At 42.3% G+C, this 22,569-nt stretch overlaps 1 protein-coding gene across 2 annotated transcripts in view; it reads right to left on the bottom strand.

Annotated features, from left to right (window-relative positions):
* The window catches only part of POLD3 (DNA polymerase delta 3, accessory subunit), a 32,093-nt gene extending 9,768 nt beyond the window's left edge, over positions 1 to 22,325 (bottom strand). Inside the window, exons 1-8 of one of the 2 annotated variants that reach the window (XM_034759113.1) lie at positions 22,254 to 22,325; positions 20,450 to 20,582; positions 18,568 to 18,832; positions 13,569 to 13,641; positions 11,223 to 11,385; positions 9,783 to 9,892; positions 832 to 926; positions 520 to 598 (exon numbers count right to left, since the gene is read on the bottom strand). In XM_034759113.1, the coding sequence (XP_034615004.1) occupies positions 520 to 598; positions 832 to 926; positions 9,783 to 9,892; positions 11,223 to 11,385; positions 13,569 to 13,641; positions 18,568 to 18,832; positions 20,450 to 20,580 (916 nt within the window). In that variant the 5' untranslated portion in view covers positions 20,581 to 20,582; positions 22,254 to 22,325. The remainder of the gene's footprint in view (positions 1 to 519; positions 599 to 831; positions 927 to 9,782; positions 9,893 to 11,222; positions 11,386 to 13,568; positions 13,642 to 18,567; positions 18,833 to 20,449; positions 20,583 to 22,253) is intronic. The other variant, XM_034759115.1, reaches the window with a different exon arrangement.
* Between the last annotated feature and the right edge of the window lie 244 nt (positions 22,326 to 22,569).

Genomic DNA, 22,569 nt, shown 5'->3' with positions numbered 1-22,569 from the left:
CTCCTCCCAGGGGCCAGAGAACACAGGACTGCTAGGAACAAAGGATTTGCTTTTTAGAGTTTTAAATCCCAAACATGCTGCTTGTTGCTCTTCCCCAGTTTATTTGGGGTATTCTGCGTTATACTGAGGGCCAGATTCATTGGTACAATCCAGCTGCTCCGGAGCATTCTATCTGCTTTGTGTCACCAATTAATCTGACCCATAATCTGAGGCATTTTTTTTTTAAGGTATACACTTTTGAAAAGGAGGGAACGTGCTAGTGCTGGTTATAATGGTAGGAAAGAGGGAACAAAAGAAAACATTCAATGACAACTTCTCTTCACCCTCCTCTGACAGAGGGACAGTTACAGTGCAGGAAAGTGGAGTTGGAAGCCTTAGAGCTCAAGAAAAGAAGAATAAAGTGACACTGTGGGCCCCTTCCCTGGATAGGTTTGGTCTGTAAAACTTGCAAAAAACCCAGTGACTCTTCAATAAAGTGAGCCCTACTTGTGGGTGCGGGAGAGAGTTAGCTATTCTTACCCATGCAGCCTTCATCATCCACAAACGTTTTGGATTTCAGCACGCGCTTCCGTTTCCGCTTCTTCCCTCCTGTCGAAGCCTGCAGGATATCACAAGGGACCAAGAGTTAAGGCAGGGTGCGTGTAGAGAGCTTCTATGGGCATGATCACCAACAGCCAAATGTCCATCTCGTTATCAAAGTCAGGTCTGATAAACCATCCTCCCTCCCCCAGAACACCCTCCAGTCCTGCTTCTGCAAACACTCTGGATTTCCCCACTTTATCAAGACAAAAACATATATAAATGCAAGTGATCACCATAATGTGCCTTTACCTCAATGGTTGCTGGTTCTAGTTCAATCTTCAGTGCAGGCTCTGGAGAAGGCAAGGGGGGGTTAGCTTCTTGAGGTGTGGGAGATACTGAGACATCTGCCAAAAGAAAAAGAGCTGGACATAGTGATGGCATTTGGGACAGTGCCCCCGTATTGGCTTGCAGCATTTCCCATGGCATTTGTTAAGTACATTTAGCCCTTGCCTGTAAAGTTGCTGTCTTATTAAAGTCAGGGAAAGATGTTCCAAGTTGCATGCCTAAAGTCAGGTATCTGAATCCATGTTTAGGCCCCAAGTGACTGGCTAAATTGTCAAAGGTGTTGCAGACCCCCAGTTCTCAATGGTCGGAATGGGGGAAGTGTGTGCTCAGCACCTTTGAAAAAAATCAGGCACTCACTTCAGGCCCCTCTACTGGAATATTTTAGCATCAGTTAATAGCTATATATTTCAAGCACTGACAGACCCTCACAATGGGAGGCAAAGCAATTTTCTGCTAGAGGCACTTAGGAGACTCTGAATTCCCAATTCAGTGAGCAACCTTCACTAAGTCACTCAATTTCTCTGTCTCTACCCATGGGTACAATGGATGTGACACTTACCTTACCAGGGTACTATGACTCTCAAACAACTAATGCTTATAGGCGCTAAAATTCTTTGATTAAAGGAACTATTAAGGGCAAGTTACTATTATTTGATCTAAAGAGCTCACCAAAGGACATCTCTCTCCCCACCCTCCCATTACAATGGCTAGGTAAGAATTATTTCATCTGTTGGTACAATCTTTTCAGCGTTTATATTATGCAGTAGATGGGTGGGGAGGACCTAGCAGTGGCGCAAGCTTCAAATTGCAAATGGAACAAAACCTGATGCTGTGCTACCTTCCTGAGAGAGCAGCAGCAGCATTGGCGCTTCCCATAACTTTGCCAGACAGAAGCCAGCAAGGTTCGTAGTCGTGTAAGAGATCTGAGTTCGGCAGAGGGAGAGAGGTGTGAGCGGGTCGTGAGTTCAGCGCAGGGCAATGGGGAGAAGTGCCTTTTATCACTCAAGAAGCACCGTTCTGACTAGCTTATGTGGCTGTAAGAAGAGTCTTCTTCAGCCCAAGTGAAAGTTGCTGCTATGTGAGGCTTCAAACCTGGGGAGAAGTAGTAGTGGGGGGAAACCTCCTCCTGCAACCTATTGCTTAATAAGAACAATGGAAGTGTTGGCTGGGGGGGGGCACAGTTCCTTCTGGGCTTCACCTCCTCCTTGCCTCTGCTGGCCGTAGAGCAGCATGCATCCTGGATCTGTAACTATCCCAGCTGATTAGGTCAGTGTTAAGAGTTCTGACTGTGCCAGGCGTGTGGCCAACTGACCTTCATAGGTTAAGCAGGGCTCAAGTGAAAACAGCTGGCTGCCAATGTAAATAATAAATTACATTCTTCAAACCAGGACTCGATCTCATAACTTCTCCAGTGACTGAGACACAGAAACACAAACAGCGAGCAGGATCACATGACTCGGTATTTCAGCTTGCTGCAAACAATCGATATGTGGCAGGTGTCGTGCAAACACCAGAACCTCACGTGACAAAGTGGGAACTTTCTTAATGTTTTGCATGAACACTGTGCATGCCCCAGCTTTCCCTTATGTGTTGCACAAGTATCTAGGTGGTGAGACAAGGGTATGTGATCGTGGCAGAGACCCTTTGAGGGCAGGTCTGACTGCTGTAGAGCTCGAAGGAGCTGGCTGAAGGAGTTGGAGACCAAAGAGAGATGCCCGGTAAAGAGAAAAAGGACGGAGGATAGGCAACTGGGCGTGGCTGAGGGAGGGCTCCTGGCAGCTGGGCAGTCACCTGGTTTGGGACTCAGGGGGATCCAGAGCCCTGCCCTCCACCCCCTCCCCCAAGATGGACTTTGCTGAACCTTTCTACTTTCTCTGCTAACAAGAACTGTTATATGCTGTATTCCAGATGACTAATAAACCCGTCTGTTTTACAACGCTGACGGAGAGTCACTGCTGACTGGGGAGCTGGGGGTGTATGGCCCCTTAAGGGGGCACGTAAGGCTTCCCCAAGTGTCCTATTCAGGTGGACTCGCTGCAGGGAACTCATGGCATAAAACACATGCTGAACACTCTGAGGTCAGACCCAGGAGGCAATGAGGCCAAGGAGGCTCGCCCTAGTGAGTGCACCCTGCGGGGTGCCACCCTACAGGAGGGTCCTGTCTGAGCTTCATTCAGAGCGGTTCCAGACACCGAGCCTCTTCACCCATGACACCTAATCACTGATCTTTTCTGCAGGTGCTACCTGCTGAGACAAAGCTCGCTACTGACCTTTCCCAGGTGAGAAGCTGCAGCAGTTTCAAATTCTCCTCATTTGCAATTATTCTGAAAGTAACTACAGTCTGGAAAACTCCTTTGCAAGGCTTGAAACATTCACCGAAGGCTAGCCAGAGGACTAAACCTACTAGCATAAGAACCACCATACTGGGTCAGATCAAAGGTCCATCTAGCCCAGTATCCTGTCTTCCCATAGTGCCCAATGTCAGGTGCCCCAGAGGGAATGAACAGAACAGGTAATCCTCAAGTGATCCACCCCCCCCACCCCCACCCCCGTCGCCCATTCCCAGCTTCTGGCAAACATAGGCTAGGGACACCACCCCTGCCCCTCCTGGCTAATAGCCATTGATGGATCTGTCCTCCATGAAATTATCTAGTTCTTTTTTTAACCCTGTTACAGTCTTGGCCTTCACAACATCCTCTGACAAAGAGTTCCACCGGTTAAATGTACGTTCTGTGTAGAAATACTTCCTTTTGTTTATTTTAAACCTGCTGCCTATTAATTTTATTTGGTGACCCCTAGTTCTTGTGTTATGAGAAGGAGTAAATAACACTTGCTTATTTACTTTCTCCACACCAGTCATGACTTTATAGACCTCTATCATATTCCCCCCTTAGTCATCCCTTTTCCAAGCTGAAAAGTCCCAGTCTTATTAATCTCTCCTCATATGGCAGCCGTTCCCTACCCCTAATCATTTTTGTTGCCCTTTTCTGAACCTTTTCCAATTCCAATATATCGTTTTTGAGATGGGGCGACCACATCTGCCTACAATATTCAAGATGTGGGCGTACCATGGATTTATATAGAGGCAATATGATATTTTCTGTTGTCTTATCTATCCCTTTCTTAATGATTCCCAACATTCTGTTCACTTTTTTGACTGCCGCTGCACATAAGTGGATGTTTTCAGAGAACTATCCATAATGACTCCAAGATCTCTCTCTTGAATGGTAACAGCTAATTTAGACCCCCAAATTTTATATGTATAGTTGGGATTATGTTTTCCAATGTGCATTACTTTGCATTTATAAACATTGAATTTCATCTGCCATTTGTTGCTCAGTCGCCCAGTTCTGAGAGATCCCTTTGTAGCTCTTCCCAGTATGCTTTGGATTTAACTATCTTGAGTGGCTTTGTATCATTGGCAAAATTTGTCACGTCACTGTTTACCCCTTTTTCCAGATCATTTATGAATATGTTGAATTGGACTGGTCCCAGAACAGACCCCTGGGGGACACCACTATTTACCTCTTTCCATTCTGAAAACTGACCATTTATTCCTACCCTTTGTTTCCTATCTTTTAACCAGTTACTAAACCACGAGAGGAACTTCCCTCTTATCCCATAACAGCTTACTTTTCTTAACAGCCTTTGGCGAGGAACCTTGTCAAAGGCTTTCTGAAAATCTAAGTACACTATATCCACTGGATCCTTGTCCACATGCTTGTTGACCCCCTCAAAGAATTCTAGTAGATTGGTGAGGCATGATTTCCCTTTACAAAAACCATGTTGACTCTTCCCTGACAAATTATGTTCAATATATGCCTAACAATTCTGTTCTTTACTGTAGTTTCAATCAGTTTGCCCAGTACTGAAGTCAGGCTTACCAGCCTCTAATTGCCGGGATCACCTCTGGAGCCCTTTTTAAAAATTGGCTTCACACATTAGCTATCCTCCAGTCCTCTGGTACAGAAGCTGATTTAAATTATAGGTTACAAACCACAGTTAGTAGTTCTGCAATTTCACATTTGAGTTCCTTCAGGACTTGGTGAATACCATCTGGTCCTAGTAACTTATTACTGTTTAATTTATCAATTTGTTCCAAAACCTCCTCTAATGACACCTCAATCTGGGACAGTTCCTCAGATTTGTCACCTAAATAGAATGGCTCAGGTTTGGGAATCTCCCTCACATCCTCAACTGTGAAGACCAATGCAAAGAATTCATTTAATTTCTCCGCAATGGCCTTATTGTCCTTGAGTGCTCCTTTAGCACCTCGATTGTCCAATGGCCTCACTGGTTGTTTAGCAGGCTTCCTGCTTCTGATGTACTTAAAAATTCTTTTGCTATTACTTTGAGTCTTTGGCTATCTGTTCTTCAAATTCTTTTTTGGCCTTCCTAATTATATTTTTACACTTCACTTGCCAGAGTTTATGCTCCTTTCTCTTTTCCTCACTAAGATTTAACTTTCACTTTTTAAAAGATGCCTTTTTGCCTCTCACTGCTTCTTTTACTTTGTTGTTTAACCACGGTGGCACTTTTTTTTGGTTCTCTTAGTATGTTTTTTAATTTGGGGCATACATTTAAGTTGAGCCTCTATTATGGTGTCTTTAAAAAGTTCCACGCAGCTTGCAGGGATTTCACTTTTGGCCTTGCACCTTTTAATTTCTGTTTCACTAACTTGCTCATTTTTGTGTAGTTCCCTTTCTGAAATTAAATGCTACAGTGTTGGGCTGCTGTGGGGTTTTCCCTGCCACAGGGATGTTAAATTTAATTACATTATGGTCACTATTACCAAGCGGTCCAGCTATATTCACCTCTTGGATCAGATCCTGTGCTCCACTTAGGACTAAATCAAGAATTGCTTCTCCTCTTGTGGGTTCCAACACTAGCTGCTCCAAGAAGCAGTCATTTAAGATGTCATGAAACTTTATCTCTGCATCCCGTCCTGAGGTGACATGTACCCAGTCAATATGGGATAGTTGAAATCCCCCATTATTATTTTGTTTTTTATTTGTATAACCTCTCTAATCTCCCTGAGCATTTTGCAGTCATAATCACCATCCTGGTCAGGCGGTCGGTAGTACACCTTTACCCCGATATAACGCTGTCCTTGGGAGCCAAAAAATCTTACCGCGTTATAGGCGAAACAGTGTTATATTGAACTTGCTTTGATCTGCCGGCGCGTGCAGCCCCGCCCCACAGGAGCACTGCTTTACCGCATTATATCCGAATTTGTGTTATATTGAGTCACGTTATATTGGGGTAGAGGTGTATATCCCTGCTGCTATATTCTTCTTATTCAAGCACGGAATTGCTATCCATCGAGATTCAACTGTACAGTTTGGTTCATTTAAGATTTTTACTTCATTTGATTCTATGCTTTCTTTCACATATAGTGCCACTCCCCAACCAGCACGACCTGTCCTGTCCTTCCGATATATTTTGTATTACTGTGTCCCATTGATTATTTTCATTCCAACAAGTTTCTGTGATGCCTATTATATCGATATCGATATCCTCATGCACGAGGCACTCTAGTTCACCCATCTTATTATTTAGACTTCTTGCATTTGTATATAAGCACTTTAAAAAACTGTCACTTTTTAGCTGTCTGCCATTACATGATGTAATTGAATGGTATTTTTCATTTGACTGTTTCTCATCAGATCCTACCCATATTTTATCATCTTCCATTCTCTCTTCCTTACTAGGACATAGAGAATCTCCATTAATAGATTCTCTCCTAAGGGATGTCTCTGTCCGAACCATTTGCTCCTCCACACTTGTCGGCTTTCCCCCAGCTATCAGTTTAAAAACTGCTCTATGACCTTCTCAATTTTTAGTGCCAGCAATCTGGTTCCATTTTGGTTTAGGTGGAGCTCATCCTTCCTGTATAGGCTCCCCCTTTCCCAAAAGTTTTCCCAGTTCCTAATAAACCTAAACCCCTCCTCCCTACACCATTGTCTCATCCACGCATTGAGACCCTGCAGTTTTGCTTTTCTAACTGGCCCTGCGCGTGGAACTGGAAACATTGCAGAAAATGCTACCATGGAGGTCCTGGACTTCAATCTCTTACCTAGCAACCTAAATTTGGGTAGGGGTGTGATCTGTTTACTGATAGTTATACCAGAATAAAGGTGCCTTATACCAATACCGGGTAATATGCTTCCTGAACTGCAATAAGCTATACAAGTATAACTGCATCCACCCTAGCGAGGGTTTTGACACTAGCTAGACCGATAAAATCAAAGCAGCAACACTTTCTAGCCTAGACAAAGCCTAATTTGACAAAATGATTAGAACTGCATTGCTCAAGTGAAAATCTTCTAAACCAAACAGGATTCGAACAAGGAGGGAGCTTGGATTCACGAAACACTGGAATCAATTATATTCTTGTTCTTATACACACACTGAATGTTATGCATTACTGCTGATGACACACTGCTCTTGTCTGAGTATTCCAATGAATTCCAACCCCTCCTTGTTTTTAAATCAGATTTGATTGAGAAGGTCTTTGCCTAAGCAATAAAGGCACCAGTCTTCTGGATTCAAAACTGACTGGGGTTGGCTACAAACAATTTAAGTGAACTTGGGCAAAAGGGGAAGAGGAGTAGCACTATGCCAAGACTATTTACAACACCTATGAATTACATATTCAGAGACAGGATACCAGGCCAGAAGAACCACTGGTCTGATCCTGTGTGGCAGTTCCTATATTTCTAATTTAATTAAGAGTCTGGTGATGACATTCTTAGAGTAAAGAGACAATGAACAGAAAACTGAAAACAAGAAGAACAGCTGAGGGCATTTTTTAGAGATACCAAGACAGGAAGAAGAGAAGACACATATCCCTGGATCGAATTTTGAGGGAAGTGACAGGATAGTGTACCCAGAAGACCTAACTACCCAACGTATAATAATCAAGAGCAGATATTGAATGAGAGAGACCAGAAGAACTCTAATGCAGAAGAGACACAGAAGTGTTGGTGTACAGCAAATATGATGCACTTACAATGCAATATAGCAACAAAAAAGAGGCCAACGGAACTTTGGGTTACATCTGTACAGCAATGGAATAGTCTCTTTCTTTGGCTCTACTGGAAAGAACCTTGAAATAATGCATTCGGTTCTGGTCACTTTCTTACCACAATGATATTGACAAATTGGAAGAAAATCATAGAAGAGCAACAAAAATGATCAGGTGGCTAGACAGGCTGATTTTAATCTTCCCTCATAAGAGCTATGTAAAGCAGCTTGGGAACTAAAGGGAAAGGCCAGATAATATGAAGATGTAAATACCAAGGAGGGTGAGCAGGGTTTTGTTTTGTTTTTTAAAACAGTGGTACAAGGAGTTGTACTTAGGAATAATGTGACTAAATTAAGAAAGGAAAAATTATGATGGAACATCAGGAAAAAGTCCCCGAGAGATTTAATCAGCCTGAGGAACAGTTTCACAAGGGAAGTGGTAGAAGTCAAATCATGTGGGACATCTAAAACTAGATTGGACAAAACGTGAACAAAGAAAGCAATTCTGAATTAGCAGGAAGATTGACAAGATAATCTAAGAGGTCTTTCCCACCTCTAACTTTTATGACCACCTCTATTCATTCTCGAATACTGCACAGTATTTCTCATAAAGCAAGAGTATCAATTCTCATTCTGTATTTCAACCCTTTTCCAATACAACCTAGTATATGTTGTACCTTTTCTTGTTGTTGTGCACTGAATGATGACTTCATTCATTTTTCAACAACCTCCAAATTCTATTCCTGATTAGCTCAATGAACGACCGTTTCATTTAACACACATTCCCCAGTTTGGTTCCCAATTATCTACATTGAACAGCATCTGTCACCTCAAATACCCAAATCCTTTGGAATCTGGCTGTGCTGTTCCTCGTTACAGGCCCCAAAGTTCTGTGCATTCAGCTTCTATCAAAGTCAATGAGAGCCAAAACCACTCAGCATGTTGCTGGGTCAGGCTGTATTGTTTTGCCTCCCATTTCTCTATTATTTGTATTCTTGAAAGTCTCACTTTTAGTATTGCGTCTGATGAAGTGGGTATTCACCCACGAAAGCTTATGCTCCAATACTTCTGTTAGTCTATAAGGTGCCACAGGACTCTTTGTCGCTTTTTACAGATCCAGACTAACACGGCTACTCCTCTGATACTTTCAGTATTGTCATCCAAACCATTTCTATAAACATTATGAATACTCAGGATCCTAAAAACTAACTCCTGGGGCACCCTACTTACAATTTACTAAATGAACTGGTTATGACACTGAGGAGGGCGCTATACCTTTCACAGGATATCGAAGAAACCACTTTGCACAAGTTAGTGCAACTGGCACAGAGCCAGGTCTGAGCTAAGCTACAATAAGACCAAATTACTTGGGGCCTCCAGAATGCACACTGAGGTGGCTTGTGGCAAAAATATTGAGGGAAACTCAGACTGCAGCCACTTGCATGGATACTGGGCCCACAAATACTTCTCGGGTCTTCCAAATTATTCCCTCAACTGTTACCACCACCCAAAGCTGTTAAAGTCATCACTCAGGCTACGTCTTCACTACCCGCCTGAATCGGCAGGTAGAAATCGATCTCTCGGGGATCGAATTATCGCGTCTCATCGGGACGTGACAATCGATCCCCGAATCGACGCTTGTACTCCACCAGCACAGGTAGGAGTAAGCACCGTTGACAGGGGAGCCGCAGAGGTTGATTTGCCGCCGTCCTCACAGTGGGGTAAGTCGGCTCAGATACTATTCGCGTAGCTGAATTTGCGTATCTTAAATCGACTCCTCCTCTCCCCCCCCGCCCCCATAGTGAGGACGTAGCCTCAGTAATATGGTCAAAACAAGAACACCTGTTCCAGGTTTCCTTGGTTAGTTTCTTGTAATCACATCTTCTTACCTTCATCTTCACTGCTGTCAGACTGAGGTCGTTTGATTCGCCTCCTCTTTTTCTTCAGATTTTCACCATCTTTCTCCTCGTTATCGGACATATCCATCCTCTTCGCTCTACTGGCATAAAGGAACAAATTGAACATGCTTCACACCTCTAAGTGTGCTTATAAAAAATGTCACACAGATTTAGGCAACTACAATTTTCAGATTACAAGGAAAACAAGTACCTCACAGACATCTCCAAAATGCACAACTAAGTATGTAAGTGGATACACACACGCGCGTACATGTACGGACTTTATTTATGTATTTTTAAGATTATCCTTCTCACCAATTCCCAGCTCTTCATATGGTGAACATTTCTCGAGCACCCCTCCAGTGCAACGTGCAGAGGGGTTTGTCTAGAACCTCATCTCACTTGACCAAGGTAGCCTGGCAGGAGTGCATTACCGACCTCGTCACCACAGCTCAGCCTTCTAAGAACTAGTGTCCTAACAGAGCCACTCAGAAGTTATTTTGATAGACTCCTTGCCACTGACTATGAGGTAGTGTCTCAGATTTCTGGAGCCATTTTTTAAAGACTTTTTTAATGTAATCGCATTTTGCTACTGGAAAAGTAAAACAGCTTCTTTCTTCTTTTAGAGCTGGCGCGACATGCCAGACTAAAAGCCCTGGAGGCTGAAGGCCTCTGCATATTCACAGAACAGGTAAGCCCAAGTAGTCTTCCCTACACTGCCAAAGTGCAGTTTCCAGGCCCTTGGCTTCTCAAATGAGATGATCTACAAGGAGGCCAATTAGCAGCAGCTGTGACAGTGAGCTGGGTGATGTGTATACCTATGCAGCAGGAAATGGAATGAGACCACCAATTAATTATACCCAGGCCACCAAACAGCCATGGGGCTGTAATGATTTTTGGTCTGTCAGCTTGGGTTGGATTACAAACACAGGACTGCGCTTAATTTTACTTGGAACATCACCCAACGTAATTCAGTGTCTTAAAAAGCAGCAGTACATCAGTTACTCCAACCATCAAGCAGCACTGCACATGTTGAAAGCTGTCTGTACACATACGTTTGGGAATATAAATCCACCCTGCAATACAGGTGCTCTTGCCAGCTCCCCAGATTGCTCTCAGGGGTTACCAAGTTTGTTCAGTGTGGGCCACAACTCAAAGAGATTGTCTCGTAGAACACCTCCCCGCCCACTGGTGATTACCTGGACTACCGCCCTACCATTTGCAATTGCATAATGTCCCTACTGTAGCTACAGCTATTGCTTACATGGAAAAGAAATACTAGGAAAGAATTTTAATATATTTTTAGCTGTCTTTAATGCAATTTATGTTGCTGGAAACAAGGATTTAAGCCAGCACCACGTGCCCAGGCAGCTCTCTGCATACCATCAGCAAGCAGTCCTATGGATCAGAGTCTGAAAACCACAGCTCTACCTTCTTTTGTCCTTTTGCTGAATTTTCACAGGCTCCATTTTCTTCCCAGGTTTCTCCACTGCTGCACTGGGGGGTGATTTTGGTTCCATTACCGAAACTAAGGGCTTGGCTACTGTTTTTTCTTCCTTTGGCTGTTCACACTCAGAGCTGACTTTAAGCTTATCTGTGAATAATACAAACAAAATAAGAGCGCACACTGGTTATTCAACATGGACTGGAAATGACAAAGGAATTAATGAACAGTGTCTGCACTCAGTCAACTAGAGATGGAAGACGTCACTACAGACCACATCCAGAAGCATCATGGGATCCTATATGACCTTACAAGTTGCAGTTGCAAGCCATACCAGAAAAAGGGCACCACCACACTTCCATATGAAGGGGCAGGCATGATCCCCTCTACTGCTCTAGATGAATCCCTCAACGCAACATCATTTCCATCTTCTGGGTTCAGCTCAGCCACTTCATTCCTATCCAAGTTCAAATACTAGTCAGGTACGAGAAGCAGAGAAACAGCAAAATCCAGGACTGATGAAGTGCAGATGGAGCTGTGTTTAGCTTCTAGGATGTGACACAGTAGCCCACGATTATTATTTGTATTACTGCAGCACCGAGGAGCCACAGTTATAACCTAGGACCCAGCTGTGCCAGGCACTGTACAATCACAGACTAAAGAGATGCTCCCTGCCCCAAAGAGATTACAATCTAAGTACAAGACAAGAGACAACAGATGGACACAGACAGACAGGGGAGTACAAAGAACCAGTGAGACAATATTGGTCAGAATGATAGGCAGTGGTCTTATACACCAGCAGCCTAACCACAATGCCTTGATTTCACTCCGCAGCCTTACATGTACCCTGAACAGGAGAGGCGACAAGCTAAAACCCACATCTTAGATACTTCAAGGAGCAAGAGTAAGTATTCAACAACTGAGTCAACAAAACCTCACGATCAATGGGATCAGAGGCTGCGGACAGCTCTAATAAAATTGCCATCAGCATCTTTCTGGCACCCATCCTTTGGCTCATGCTAAATCAAGCCGTCAGTTGGACGCAGGTCCATCAAAAACAGGTCAGCTGCTTCATCTAGCAAAGTTTCAGTGATCCTAACTAGGTAACGTATCTCACCTATGACACAAAATGACCATCCGCATGTTGAGCATTAAAAGTCAGAGGACCCAATCATTGTTTGTTATTGCCAGAGTCTTGAGAGAAAGTTTCTGAGGCTAGGGAAGACACATATTAGTTCCCAAGAGCCAAGTCTCTCTCGGCCCCCTTGTTCCTGGCAATGCTGCTCCATCCTTTCAGTCACCAGACAAAGGTCATTGAAGGGGTGTATTCACAGGAGCTCAGTACCAGAGTAGTACACAGTACACCACACACAGCAACAGAGTAGAGGAAGAAAGTCATTTATTCCAAATTAGTTACCTTTCCTTTGTATGTCAGCTTCTCCAGTTTTTAGAACACGTTCTTTTGATCTTGGGCTCTTTGTAGATATTAAGTATTTAATTGGATTAATGGTAATAACTGCTCATATAATTTTAAAGTTTATGATGACAATCTCCTCACCTCACACTGTCATACCTTAACAAAACAAGGACTTACAATGGAAACCTAAGCGGATCTCTATCACTATGATCAGACACTACTCTAATATCATTTATTAAATGTTCAATGCTAGATCCTGCACTGTGCAAAATCCAGCAGATTTCTTTCAGAGCAACACTACCCATACCACCCCCAACTTTGTTCCGGAAACACCTCATTGGCTCCTCCTCCTTTTCTTGCTACCGGTGCACATTTGAAGGAAGTCTTACACATTCGCTCCCCAAACCCTTTCCTTTCAGAATCTTCACATGACTTCACTTAGAAAAATCTCCCTCATTCATCCATTCCAATTGTCCGCTCTTTATTAGCCCACAAATGATCTAAATTCCAAGACCGGGTACCTCCTCCTCCTCTGCTTTCTTTCTCAAATCACTACCATTAACACACTCCATGCACAGCAGTTTTCAGGAACTATTTTCAAGTAGTCAGTTCTCCTGCCCCAAAATGCTCATTTTAAATCCAAAATTTTATGCAATAAAAATTCTTCCTGGGTTAAAAATCTGTATAAGTGTCAGCCCAATTGATCTCCACCTAATACGTTTCTAGTATGAAATATTCCACTTACAACTCTCCTATATAGCAAAGAATACACACTTGCTATCATCCATATTTTCACTGCTTCAATACTTTACTAAAACAATGATTTCCTAATGTTCCAAAGTAGGCCCTTCCTACAATTAGCCCACCCATTACCACAATGATTTCAGGAGACAGATGCATATTATATCATGCTTACTCATGGCCGCTTTTCCAAAAAAGTTGCTCATTGCATTCCCTTTGGGTGGAACTTTGCTGCTTACTGTAGTTGCCTGGAAGTAAAGATAAGAGAAACTGTAAGACGGTTTTTCATACACAACCAAAATTCTAGTAAAAACAAGAATTAACACAAGGCCTCCACCAAACCTGGCACATGCAGCCTTCAAAATACATAATACTGCAGTCTCTAGATACATAAAACTCACTAATACAACATACTGATTTTCTTCTTGTCAACAGCATGTTTATGGGAAAACAAAGACTGAATTTCTCCATTGCAGAGACTTCATCTTTCAGGGAATTGTTAAAGGAACATGGAACTTTTCACTCCTAGGTCACCAGTTCAAGGACAACCCAGATCGCAAAGTCATTCCCATCTGATGGCAGTTCAGCATCATTTACTAAATAAGCTGCTGGGGTTCAGACCGATTCCCAGTGAACCAACGTTCGTATCGGAAAACGCCACTACTCCAATTTGCATTGATTGACAAAAGACCACCCAAAGACTGAACGGGCCATGGAGATTTAGCTACCCTATTACAATGACACACTAGTAGAACAGTGCAAAGGAGCTTGCACTTCCACTACGTGTGCTATGCCTGTTCTATAAACATACCCAATCTGCAGGGTAAGAGTTTCAAAAGTGCTAACGGGCATTAGATGCCCGAGTCTCATTGACTTGCAATGGGAGTTTACTGCCCAACTCCTTTAGACTCCAAGACCATCAAGCTAGCATAGCTCACCATCCCTAAATTCACTTTGAACCAATGTATGTTCAATTATGAAAACTGACATTGTGAAGCTACCTAACCATTTTTTAAAAATATCCATTTATCTGTCATAGTGTTTTAAAAACCTATCGGCACTACTCTAAATTAAGGTCTAATCTTCCTGCCATTCCTCTCTTAAAAAAAAAAAAAGTCTGAATACTATGAGTATCCTACCTTTCTCAGAAGAAACAGGGGATAAGAGTTTAGTATTTTGAGCACATGAAAATCAAGCTGCAAATGCCTCTCTCAGAGTCCAAACTTTAATGACCCTAACATAAGTTATCATCTAGGGAGATGTCATAGATACTCTAAGTTCACATTCCAGTAACTGCTAGGAACAGTTCACTTTTGAGCACTACAGAGGGCAGGAACTTCAGCTGGCATAAATTGGCATAGTTCTACTGGACATAATGACTAAGGCCACCAAATTATAAGTTATCACTATTTAAGAATGGCCCTGACATCAAGACTTTTCAGAAAAGACAGGACAGAGGGCTGAGAGAATAAAAGAACTCAAAGTCTAACAGCAAGGTTTCGTCAGACTTTCCAAATAGACTGAGTTTCTGCAGCCTTTCACTAGAGTGTACTGTTGGTGCAGCCAAAGAGACTTCCCCCTTTTCCTTGTCTGTGAATGAACGAACTAAAAATGGATATCAAATATTAAGATACTATATATTGTGTTGTCAGATAGAAGTAGTAGGAAAAATAGAGAATCAGCCTGCATCAACAGTTGTGATTAAATGAAGTTATATATGTAAAAGGGAAGTCAACTGTAAGTGATACAACTTTAGACAAAATGTTGTAAACTTTAATGACAGGGTTTACTTCAGGGGCAAATCTGTTCAGGAAAAGGGGTTGAATTCATACTGATTTCTTGTAGTTTAGTGATAAAGTAATATTTGTGATCAAATATGCTTATGGTATCAAGTTAGAGAAATACATCTGTGCTGAGTCAGTAAATAAAAAAAGATTGAAGTAGTATGTTATGAAGACATTTGATCGCAAAGTAGAATAATCAGAACTGTACTGATCAATAAAGCACAGACCCAACTGCACCATATTTACAAAGGTCCCAACACTGTTAAAATAAGAAGTGGAAGATTTATACAGCTATACCAGCCTACTGGGGAGCAACTGTTCTTTAAGTGACTTTGAATTGTATAATGGACTTTTAAAACAAGTTTAAAGAATGCCGAGGGACTTTGTATTAGCAATATAAACTTAAAACTGGACATTTCAGCAGCTAGCAGAGTGTTGATGGAGGCACTGCAACCTGAGCAAGCATAACAGCAAAGCTGGCCAAGGGAGGTCCCACATAGGGGCCCATGGAAAGTGAGGTAAGTTATGGAGGTAGGTTGCTGACCAGAACAAACCACCCGGTGTGTAATGTATGTCCCAAGGTGGTTGTACCAACAGCTATGATCAACTTGTCTTACGCAGGCTCCTATGACAAGATGTTTTGCACAAAGAGTCATTCTGTACCAAATGACTGGATGATAGCTAATGTGACACCAATTTTTTTTTAAAAGGGCTCCAAGGGTGATCCCAGCAATTACAGACCAATAAGCCTGACTTCAGTACCACGCAAATTGGTTGAAACTATAGTAAAGAACAAAATTGTCGGACACATAGATGAACATAATGTTGGGGAAGAGTCAACGTGGTTTTTGTAAAGAGAAACCATGCCTCACCAATCCACTAGAATTCTTCGAGGGGGTCAACAAGCATGTGGACAAGGGGGATCCAGAGGATATAGTGTATTTAGATTTTCAGAAAGCCTTTGACTAGGTCCCTCCCCAAAAGCTCTTATGCAAAGTAAGTAGTTACGGGATAAGGGGGAAGGTGCTCTCATGGATTGGTAACTGGTTAAAAGATAGGAAACAAAGGGAAGGAATAAATGTTCAGTTTTCAGAATGAAGAGAAGTAAATAGTGGTGTCCCCCAGGGGTCTGTACTGGGACCAGTCCAATTCAAAATATTCATAAATGATCTGGAAAAAGGGGTAAACAGTGAGGTGGCAAAATTTGCAGATGATACAAAACTACTCAAGATAGCTAAGTCCCAAGCAGACTGCGAATAGCTACAAAAGGATCTCACAAAACTGGGTGACTGGGCAACAAAATGGCAGATGAAATTCAATGTTGATAAATGCAAAGTAATGCACATTGGAAAACATAATCCCAACTATACATATAAAATGCTGGGATCTAAATTTCACTGCTACCACTCAAGAAAGATCTTGGAGTCATTGTGGATAGTTCTCTGAAAACATCCAATTTTTGGCAGCGGCAGTTAAAAAAGCAAACAGAATATTGGGAATCATTAAGAAAGGGCTAGATAAGACGACAGAAGATATACTGCCTCTATATAAATCCATAGTATGCCCACATCTTGAATACTGCATGTAGATGTGATCACCGCATCTCAAAAAAGATATATTGGAATTGGAAAAGGTTCAGAAAAGGGCAACAAAAATGATCAGGGGAATGGAACAGCTTCCGTATGAGGAGGGATTAATAAAGTTGGGACTTTCCAGCTTGGAAAAGAGACGATTAAGGGGAAATATGATAGAGGTCTATAAAATCATGACTGGTGTGGAGAAAGTAAATAATAAAGTATTATTTACTTCTTCTCATCACATGAGAACTAGGGGTCACCAAATGAAACTAATAGGCAGCAGGTTTAAAATAAACAAAAGAAATTATTTCTTCACACAACGCACAGTCAACCTGTGGAACTCTTTGCCAGAGGATGTTGTGAAGACCAAGACTATAACAGGGTTCAAAAAGAACTAGATAAGTTCATGGAGAATAGGTCTATCAATGGCTATTAGCCAGGAGGGGCAGGGGTGGTGTCCCTAGCCTCTGTTTGCCAGAAGCTGGGAATAGGCGACGGGGGGGGGGGGGGGGAATCACTTGAGGATTACCTATTCTGTTCATTCCCACTGGGGCATCTGGCATTGGGCACTGTGGGAAGACAGGATATTAGGCTAGATGGACCTTTGGTCTGACCCAATATGGCCATCCTTATGTTCTAAAAGACTGCAAAATTCTAGCCCTACTTGCAAAAACTCAAAGGTGATGCCTCATTTTCTGATTGGATAGTGAGAGAGAACAACTCTCTTTTTTGATTGGACATTTTGAATCTTCAGCAGCAGTATGGTCACCATATCATTGGTCCACATCAGCACCTCCAAAACAGGAGCCAAGTGGGACCACCCAGCAGATATGAGATAAAACGACCTGTCTCCTTCATCACATCACTTTCTGAAAGTCAAAGACACCTGGAAGGTAGAAGACGGGTCCTGGGCATCCTCCTGGTGACATCAAATACTATCTTGGATAGGCACCTTCCCCTGTCATTTTCTATTTTACAGCAATTCAGGTTGCCTGCTAGAGCACTGGGAAGAGTTGTCTGTGCTTTCCTCCACCTGCATTTGCAGTGCCAACAGTGAACAGTGAGCTGAGAGCTGACAGCTGAGGAAAAATCTGATAAGTAATACAGAGTTTTTCTTAGTTGACTGATTACTGAAATTAGGTACAAATTAGTAAGGAAGTTTTCATGCTTGGGTATGAGCTTTAAAGAGTGTCACAGTTACAGTGTGTGTCCTTGTTTTGTAATAGGTTCCAATCAGCTTTGTTGTAAAGTATCTTTGAAACTAAACAAGTTACAGTTGTTAACTAAGATTGTGAAATGGTGTACACGTCTACCACAGTTAAGTTTCATACTGCCTTTTGAGTTCTAAGTGTACAAGGACATAAAATGAGATCAAGTATGCAAGCCTCTTAAAAAGAAAGGTGATATGGGTGATCAGTTAAGCAGCTTGTCTAACTAAGGTTTGAATTATCGTTATTACATGGACATAGTTCCACTGACTGCAATAGAGTTACGCTGATTTACACCAGCTGAGGATCTGTCCCAAAGTCTGAAGGAGAGCAAAAAAACCACAAAAGGCTTGGAAAACAGAACTTCTGAGGAAACGATAAGTGAATGAGGAACAAACTAGCTACAGAAAAAATGACTGAGCCGACATCATTAGATATTTTAAATGAGGAGAGGGTTTAAGTATTCTCGGGCGACAATCAGGCTAGAATTCGAAGCAATGGGAGGGGAGTTGCCACTGACAAAATTTATTTAGATTGAAGAGTAAAAGTGAAGTTAGTAAGGCTATTATCCAAACAAATTGCCATAGGATGTTGAGGTAACTTACAATTGTTGTCTCTCTGGACTCTGGTTTAGTTTCTTTATTTGTGTCTTGGGGTTTGGAAGCTGATTTTGTAGCAAACATTCCCATGATGCCTTTGGGCTGAGGGGAGGGCTGTTTAGCAGTTGATGAGACATGACCATTGATTGTAGGCACATTGACAGCATGTGTGTCATTTGGTGTCTGAGAATCAGCCTGTGCAGACGTCTGAACTTGAGAAACTTCAGCTGACGTCCTGGGGACTGCAGCAGCACACTGAATGGCACTAAACCTGGGTGATGGAGTGAAAAATTTAATTAGCACTTTAACGTCTTATTTTCCACCTCAGCTTCCTCTCTAGTAGTGTCTTACTTTCCTGGTTCTATATTATACTGTTTTGGGGAAAAGGAGCAATTTAATTCAGGCACGGACTACAAAGAAAAGCTAGCACACAGTTAGAATGGGAGAGACGTCACTCTGAAGCGATCATTCGAACATGTCAGCAGGGGTTGAAGCGTTAAAATACAAAACAAGCTGATCAAATTTCATTGAGGAAAAACACTTGTCATTACACAGTGGGAAAAGGGGAGGAAAGTAGCTCTATTTTATTCCTAAATTGGTTACATTTGTATTACCAGTGAATCACTTGCTAAAGCTTTCCATAGAAATGTAATCATATTTTGTAAATATATTTCATCTGACAGTCTACAACATGAATGATCTTATTTTTGGAATTTCTAATGCACCTCTCACTGTGGTAGTTTGAGAGAGCTATTTTAAAGTTCTGTATGGCCTAAACCTTAGCAATTTTTAAGTCAGAAACATGGATTTACACCAAGATACAGATTTGACTGCAGAGGGTGCTCTAGGATACATTAATATCGAAGTATGGCAACTATGGCCAGACTTTGTACATTTTAATTGGAACATAATTTTCTATCATTTACTATGGTGCTTGCTATCATCTAGTCAGGAAAAACAACTCTCTGCCTTCCTTCCCCCCCCCCCCCGAGCTACAGGACATTGGCTGGGATAGTAAACGTTCTCTTGTAGGCGTTTGTGAGGCAGCCACATATCTATTTTAGGATTTGTACTGCTGCCCCTAACTTTGATAGCCGAGTACCTTCCACATAAAATAGACTGGCCATAGGAAAGTCCCTCGTGGATTTCATGGCGCTATCAGCTATCACTATGGAAACTAAATTCACTAATTTGCCCAAGTGTACAAAGAAAAAAGTACGCAACAGGTGTTTGTAAAACAGAGGTGCATAAATACAATGGAGATCGTAATTTCACGAGAGGCTCAAACGTGGAGTCATCATCGAATAGCTGTTGGGAGGCCTATTTAAAGTTACTTTGGTGGCCTCAATCCAGTCCCTTGCGGACAAATACCGACCCAACAGAAATCACCTCCACCACTGGCATTACTTGGCCCCCTGCTATCAATCTTGGAAAGGAAAAAGAATTAACCAGCCATGGAGACAGAATTCCCCTCAATTCGGAGGTGATCCCTTTCCCAGTCAGGTGTGGGGAAGACTTGCACTGCCTCTGCCCAGACTATCTGTTCTGTACAAAAGGACATCATTTTCCAGGGCACCTTTTAGAGGAGGCAGCACGCTCCAGCAGACAGAGCACAGGAGTGGGCGTCAAGAGACCTGGGTTCTAGCTGTGACTTTGCCTTTGACTGACTAGGCAACTTTGAGCACGTCACTGCACTTTTCTGGACTTCGGTTTCAATTTGCCCTTCTGTCTGACAGAGTAACAACACAGACTCGTGTTTGTGAAACCCTGAGTTCTACTCATGAAAGGTGCTATATAAATGCAACTCATCAGCCCCACATTCAAACAATTTTAAAAGGAAAAGGGGGGTCCAAGAAGAACGTCCATACGATAGCACTGCTTAACTCACTTGCTGCAGTTCTGCAGGTTTGTCTTGACGATATCATAGTCGGTATTGTAGAGGGGCCCGCTGTCCTTCAGCATGGCTTTCTGAATGCTGTAGACATGCACACTGGCAATCGTGGCTAGCTTAGACTTCATTGCTGAAAATCAACAGGAAAGCCCTTCATTAGCACAGCCAGCCTCAATCGAAGACGGCAGAAAAGCTGAAGAGCGGTCTGTTTGATACCAGGGTTCTAACTTTGAGAAAGCATTCTTGGATCTTAGTACCACCCGTTTTTAACCAACCCACTGACTCAGAATTCAGGCTACCGCAAGCACATCAAACCTGTTCTCCACTCTACAGTGGCTTCTCACAGAATACTCAGTAAATTCCAAAGTCTCAATCATAATCTTCCAGCTGCTCTGTGGCCTGGATCCAGGATATCTAAGAGATTGCATAAAGCGCTGGGCTGAAGGCTGTGGTTGACAACTCTCCTCTTGCACAACTGAATTTTCTATCATAAGACTAAAGTTTATCCGTGCGGGAGACAGAGCTGTCATGGAGGCCGGTCCCGGGCTGTGAAATGAATTCTCATAAGAATTGTGGATCATCATAAACCTCAACACCTTCCATTCCAATTCAAGGCATATTTTTGATCTGCTTTCCTCTAATATGGGTCTATTATAGGAGCGAATGTGTGAGATTCTGTAGCCTGCAATGTGCAGGTCAGACTACATGATCATGATGGTCCCATCTGGCTTTGAAGTCTATGAGTCTAATATAAACTCATAGCAACATGTACATAAAAGACAACAACTACAGAAAAAATCCTATTGAAACAACACGCTCCACCATACACACAACTCTCTCCCTGGAGAGAGGATGAGAGAATAAAACACATGGCAATGTTAGTCACTGTCTAATGTACTACTGGAAGGTGTTCAGATACTATGGTAAGGAGAACAGTACAAGAATGGAAAAATCCCATGTTAGTTTTATTAAGTTTTGGTTTTCAACAGTGAAATGACAAGAGCCTGACCAGTGAAGCTGGAATGTTAGTACTGAAGGATTTGTAGACTCAACCGAACAACAAAAATATTGGTATATTATCTGATGCCAAAGTCATTAGATGGAAATTATTAATGGCCTGTAGTCATAAGCGTTTAGGCTGAGATTCATCAGATCTCACAAGCAGGGTTAGGCTCAGACAGTTAGATGAAAAACCAACAGTGAATGACCCCAGCTGCTTCAGAAAGCAATGTGAGCAGTTTAGTAAGTAGCACTTCCCATTCAGTACTTAATCAAACATCTCTGTACGGAGTTATGGGACACTATGCTGTAGAGATGTCTGTCAGATGAGACATTAAGACACTCATGGCTAATGCAGATCTCCACTGCACTTCCCAGAAAGTAGGACTGTTGGCCCCATTGTTCTGATTTCGCCTAAGCTTCCCTTGTAGTATCACAGTCAGATTCAGAATTCTTCTCTTCCCACCCTAAAATGTTGTGAGGTGTTGCTGTGCACTGTTCCAGTACCGCTGCATTCCAGCCTAGAGGTAGCTGCCTCAGTGACAGGTGAAGTGATCCCTTGTTCCACAAAAAAAGTGCTACCTAAAAATCAGTTACTAAGTTTGAGCAGTTATGCTGATGGGGGCTCGGATTCTAAAAGTTCTAGGAAAAAGCTAATGAAAGAGTATACACCTGAATCCAATAATTTGATTAAAATACCTGAAGACAGTGTGTATAGATGGCAAGTTTTTAAGCTTTGTTGACATTGTTCCTTCAGAGAAAAAAAAAAAGTTACAAAAGCATAATTCCCCAAATCACCTACCTTCCAGTTTATCCTCTCTCACTACTGCAACCTTGTGGCACTGTAAAGAAATGATAATTTATCACAATGAGGAACCAAGGTCTTGAAGTTTAAAGAAAACAAAAGAAATGGTCAATGGATATTCAATGCAGCTTTATAGTAGCACAAAACTTGATTATGGCTCTGTCATAAGAGTCTTTTGGGGCGTTGTAGGCCTACTCTCCTAGGGCAATATCCCCCAAATCACTACAACATTGGAGAAACACCCAATCCTCAATCTCTGGCAGCAGCAGATGAAGCAGTAATGGAACAGCTGCCCAAATGCATTAGAACAAGA

Source organism: Trachemys scripta, chromosome 1 (assembly GCF_013100865.1).
Source record: "Trachemys scripta elegans isolate TJP31775 chromosome 1, CAS_Tse_1.0, whole genome shotgun sequence".
NCBI lineage: Eukaryota > Metazoa > Chordata > Testudines > Emydidae > Trachemys > Trachemys scripta.
Note: the sequence above shows the minus strand (reverse complement) of the source record. Positions and strands in the feature narration are given on the sequence as shown.